Here is a 6,008-nt window from a genome sequence, read left to right on the forward strand (position 1 = left end):
ACTACTGCCAAAACGTTATACTAATTAGTTTTGTTGTTTTGTGTTCACATTTTTTTATACTATAATTGGGTTACTGCTACGTTGGGTTTCAACTATATTTGATCACCTTGATGCAATCACAGTCTGGGTGTATGTATTCGTTAATATAATTTAACCTAACTAGTGTTGGAGTGATCGTCAAGGTTTCTTATAATAAAGACGCAGATTTTTATGGATAGTTTTTATTCTATTGGCAACTAGATTTGTAAATGTGGATGGGTAGGTCATACAGCACTCATAACACAAGAAAATTCTGACTTAGGGAAAAATCTGACTTAGGGTCATTGAAGGAGAAAAACTAATTTTATATACATATGTGTATATTTCTTTTAGGTGTGTGGCAGAATGTGGACGTGGGTATTATCAAACCGCCGGTAAATGCTCACATTGCCCCCACACATGCTCGTCATGCGTTTCACGGCTGAACTGTACATCATGCACTGGGGCTTTGCGCTTACAATCTGGTACTTGTCGAGCAATTTGTGCCCCAGGCTATTATCCAGATGACGGGATTTGTTCTAAGTGCTATCTATCGTGCGAAACTTGTACTGGACCCAGGAGAGACCAATGCGCATCGTGTCCGCCTGATTGGCGCCTGGCAGCAGGAGAGTGCAGGCCTGAGTGCCCACAAAATTTCTTTCCATGGGAAACCAGCTGTCGCCGGTGTCACCACTATTGTCAAGACTGCCATGGTGCAGGACCACAAAAATGTACTTCCTGTCCTCCACATTTTTCATTAGAAGACGGTCTGTGCGTGGAGTGCCTTAGTTCTCAATATTATGAAGTGAGGACCAGGAAATGCCGTCCATGTCATGACTCTTGTAGATCCTGTTCAGGGTCTGGGCCAACAAGTTGTGTTACTTGCGCTCATCCACTTCAATTAGATAGGTAAGTTCCAATTATGTTTACTATATTATATATTACTATAAAAAAATTCTGATTGATTTACCAATTAATGTGGACTTGTTTTTGTTGTTTTAGAGTCAACTACAAATGTTTACCTTGCTGCTTAGAAAATATGGCATCTATTTACTTAACAGTCAATGAAACATCAGATTGTTGCCATTGTGATAAGGATATCGGTAAGCATCTAACTTAGAACAGCTGATTGTAAAGCATATTGATTTGGGGTGGGAAAATTCATTAAAATACACTTGTAAATTTTAGGGGGGTGCTTAAATGGTTCATCGGCTGGTAAAAGAAGAATAGCTGAAAATATAAGGACACATATTACTGCATCATATTTCATAGAGGATTCGAAGGATTCTGCAGATACCATCGATTTAAACTATGTTATCATTTGGAGTGCAGCAGCTACTGTTGTTGTGATTGTCATTGTAATAGTAATTTTAAAGGTAAGTTGGTGCTTTTAATGTGTGTAAGTTAGTAAACTAAAACTATTTTCACAGATAGACAGTAATTTATCTGATATTTCATAAATGTTAATGAATAATGAGAGTAAAAGATGTATTGGGTCCATCAGGAAATCACAGTCATACCTATTTCTCAGCCAAGCAGTCATGTGGTTTCTATTATAATAATTCCTATACAGTTTCGACATTGGTATTTATACGCTTGGATATTCATACAAGGCGGTCTTGGCATACGTTTGATACATTTTCTCAAGCATCATCAAGACCTGAAAAATTATTTTTCAACAGGTAAAGTCAAGAAAGTGCATGCGCAGAACATTGTTCCCGAAGGCTCAATATTCTCAACTAACAACAATAGACGAAGACCTTATACTACTGACCACTTCGACATCACTGAAATCGAACGAAGACCAAAACGCAGGGGAGCCAACATAGCGATAATCTTCTTAATATTAATTTAACAAAAACGCAGACTGATATAGAAATTCAATGCTCTGTAAATATTTTGTTTAAGTTAAATTATTATTGTGTAAAGTGCAATGTATAAGGTATAAATTGGTATCAATGGATATGTTGATGGGATTATAATTAATGGTATCTGCACATTTTGGGATCGTTGTTTTTTTTTTTTTTGTTTCGTGAGAAGTGATAATGTTTTATAGGAAAATAGATTAGGTATCGGCTGTTGTAATATTGTGAATCGGTCTAATTGTTTTTATATAGATTACATCTATTGTTTAATAATGTGTATTTGCGACCAAAATTAGTTTGTAAATTTTGGATGTGTTACACTAACCCCAGCAAAATATTATGTGAAATGGGGTCATATTGATTTCTTTCAAAACACTCAAATCCAAAGTCTATTTTGTAACGCGCTCGTGCTTAAGAGTGTTAACAGTAAAGTGAAAGCATTTGTTTATATTTTATGGGCTGCTTTGATCTTAACAGACCTCGCCATCATCATACACCGGCTGTTATGTTCGTACAAAGTTACTTCGAAGGGTTTTTATGGATACTAATATTTTCGTTTCTTGCATGCTGAATTCATTAGGACCTTTATGCAAAGTAAAACGGGTAGCGAGCTAACATATTGAATTTTAAATCACTTTATTCAAATAAGTTTGAATAGACTTTATTCTATCATGTTTTATTTTCTGATGGCATTCAAAAAATTCATAATGTCTTCACTTAGGCAAAAAAAATACGCCGTTATACATATAAAAATTTTTTTTAGAAAATCTAATGGTAAAAAACCACAATGAAGTCAAAACTCATGCACTCTAATGAATATACTACTTATGGAAGTTATTATTGATCCACGTTTTAAACAAATAGTATAATAATCTAAATATGTATCAATTTGTCATGTCAAGCTAAAAAAACACCCACACCGAGCCATTTCGTGGCTAATTGTTGTGCATTGGTGTAAGATCTACTGCATGTTAATTCGTTGCTTATGTTGGCTACATTATATTTATATACACACATACATATCGACGCTTCGAAAGGCAAACATGACTAAGCGACAATAACTGCTTTGTACATAAATGATAGGCAATAACCGTATTCGATGCGCAAAAAAGATATATGTCTAGGTCTATTAAAATCATTTCAATCCTACAGCTACTAGCTAGATTCTACTACAGCTAGATTCGTTAAAATAAATTTTGTTTTCAGGTATAAAATTATTTATATTATATTAACTTTAAATTAGTCTACTGTAAAGTTCACGCATTGTCGCTTAGTTTGCCTTTCAAGCGTCGATATGTATTATACTATATTAAATAACTCTCATAATATTCCATATATAATATGAAAGTAAATAATATGATTATCATACTTTAAAAGAGCCATTAATGCTAAGTAGTATCAAACATTTTGAAAGTATTCGAACAATCAATGAAATATTCGATCGCCGACGGCCTCCGTTGGGAAAACAATTTTAATTTTGACAAACGCCCAAAAACGTTTTAAAACATTTTTGTTTTCAAATATCACCTTTATTTTGTTCTCACGTTGATCCCGGTATTAATAAATTACGTGACTAAAAAAAAAAAAAAAACAAACATTATTTTCCGAAATCAATCCGTCAGGGACATTTTTTAATATGCGAACACGATTTGACGAAATTTTGTTGGAACGAAGCTCCTTATCGCGCGTTGTGAAAGGGGGCTAGACGGAAAAAATTCTTACGAAAAGTTGTCACGACACTTTTTGCTATAGTAAGCTATTGTAAGCTGTGCGGCGTCGCATGTTTCTCTGTCTGTCTGTCTGTCTCTCTCTCTGTCTCTCTCCCTCTTATACAATTATATTTATGTATATGTACAATTTTTTTTTATTATAAAATATTACTGATTAAGTTTATATAACATTATATTTGTTAATAATAAAAAAAAAATATTATAACTTAAAAAATAAAATTTTATTACAATTCCTTCATTAATTAATCGAAAGGAACTTCGTTCCATCCGGGTGTCCCTTGAAACCTCTCAAGTTTTTTTATTTACAAAGACGAAGTATTTATTGGAAGACTTCGTTAATAGTAATTATAAGATCAATTTTAGTATGTACACGTTATTAATACAATACTGAAAGCTAGACAGAAGGTGAGATTATATCACGGGGTCCGGAATTGCTTCTCCGTCAGACCCGTACACAACAAAAGAAACTTAGTTAGGGCATATAGTATTCGAATTCCTTGTTACTGTGTCGCTGTCGGTTCTCTTAGTACGACAGAGAATTCTATCTTGGGACCGATTGTGTGATTAGCGTTTATTTTTTGCAATCATATAGCCTTTTCTTTATAGCCTACGAATATTTTTTGGCGGATTTGATTTTTATTGCACGATATTATTCCTTCGTCGTATAAGTGGTTCGAGAGCATGTGATATGTATCTCAGAAAAATTGGTACGTCCCAGGTTAAAAGAAAATGCGGATTTGAACAACAGCATAGCTCGCATTGCTACGAGTAGGTACACCGGGTGTCTTATCCTTTATGACCTAAACCTAATTTTTTGGCAATTACGACTTATAAAGTTTGTATGAATCATATTAGAATACACACATCTACTATGTTACAATAATGAGAACTGTTGATCTGTAATTAAAGTGATTAACACACAATCCCAGCCTTAATTTATATACTCAAAAGTAAAATCGACAATTTTTTTATTTTTTTATTGCTTAGATGGGTAGACGAGCTCACAGTCCACCTGGTGTTAAGTGGTTACTGGAGCCCATAGACATCTACAACGTAGACGCGCCACCCACCATGAGATATAAGTTCTAAAGTCTCAGTATAGTTACAACGGCTGCCCCACCCTTCAAACCGAAACTCATTACTGCTTCACGGCAGAAATAGGCAGGGCGGTGGTAGATACCCGCGCGGACTCACAAGTGGTCCTACCACCAGTAAATTAATTACGAAGCTTACAAATCTTTCTTCATTATCGTAATCTTGTGACGTAACATTTGACACATAGATTTTATTATATCACATAAATAAATAAAAATGGTAAATTTCAGATTGTGTTACTTGTTTTGCGCATTTGAATTACGTCGGAGCTATTATTATAACATTTATAAAGGATGTAAATAATGTTCAATTATTAAATGTGATTATTTGTAAATATGTAAATAACCGAACGGTGTAAATAAATTGATGGTTTCTATGATGTTCGTTTGTTTTATTTGAATACTTCGGTTTAATAGATACAACAGGCCATAAAAAGTCGATACAGAAGCTAAGCCAACGGCGGATCCAGGGGGGGGGTCATGGGGGTCATGACCCCCCCCCCCTGAGCTAGTTCCAGGACTTGAACTAACTTGGACTAATTGAGGAACATCATGATTTATTTATTATCTATTGTTATCAAAATTAAATTATAAGTTCTTAACTTGCCCACGACTATGTGACCCCCTCCTGGCGCCAAAGCTGGATCCGCCCTTGAGCTAAGCTAACGATTAGTTATGGTTGCTAATCTGGATCATAGTTACTGCCCACCTCATTTAAAGCTAACCTATACTACGGCTTTCAAATCAAATCTAAATTTTTTATTCAACATAAATGAAAGTACACACTTGTTGAAGGTCAAAAAGAACTACCGCCAATTCACAAAAACTAGCCTTCGCCCTGGGAAGAACTGGCAAGAAACTCAGAGGGCATGTCTTTTTTTTTAAATATTCATTTTTACAAGATGTATTCTTGATGTTGATGATTTCTTGTTCTTGTGGACTTGCAATATAAGTTCGGTGTTACAATGAAAGAGATGACTCCCAGAGAGGACGGATGTTAGTAAAGTACCTACACAGTATTCCCACACATTATGACATGTTTTTCGGCAAACAAGATTTAGGAGTCAAGAGCTAAGCAACAGCTTAACCTCTAGAAATGCTGATAATGGCTTTGATCAGTCAGATGGACCGTATACTCATCTGCCTTTGAATGTTTGGAGAGTTATGACAAAGGGGAGATATTCCACGGAGCGGGTGAAATTTCTCAGTAGACCAACGATCTGAATTTTATTGTTCGTAACTTGTATATATGTTTCTTGTAAAAGTCGTTAATAAGATTCAAGAATATGTCAAATATCTCT

At 34.8% G+C, this 6,008-nt stretch overlaps 1 protein-coding gene across 1 annotated transcript in view; it reads left to right on the forward strand.

The window, feature by feature from the left end:
- The window catches only part of LOC114243883 (furin-like protease 2), a 36,144-nt gene extending 31,057 nt beyond the window's left edge, over positions 1-5,087 (forward strand). Inside the window, exons 9-12 of the mRNA XM_028175530.2 lie at positions 373-927; positions 1,021-1,121; positions 1,207-1,394; positions 1,701-5,087. Coding sequence (XP_028031331.2) covers positions 373-927; positions 1,021-1,121; positions 1,207-1,394; positions 1,701-1,847 — 991 coding nt within the window. The 3' untranslated portion in view covers positions 1,848-5,087. The remainder of the gene's footprint in view (positions 1-372; positions 928-1,020; positions 1,122-1,206; positions 1,395-1,700) is intronic.
- Positions 5,088-6,008: the final 921 nt, after the last annotated feature.

Source organism: Bombyx mandarina, chromosome 21 (assembly GCF_030267445.1).
Source record: "Bombyx mandarina strain Sakado chromosome 21, ASM3026744v2".
NCBI lineage: Eukaryota > Metazoa > Arthropoda > Insecta > Lepidoptera > Bombycidae > Bombyx > Bombyx mandarina.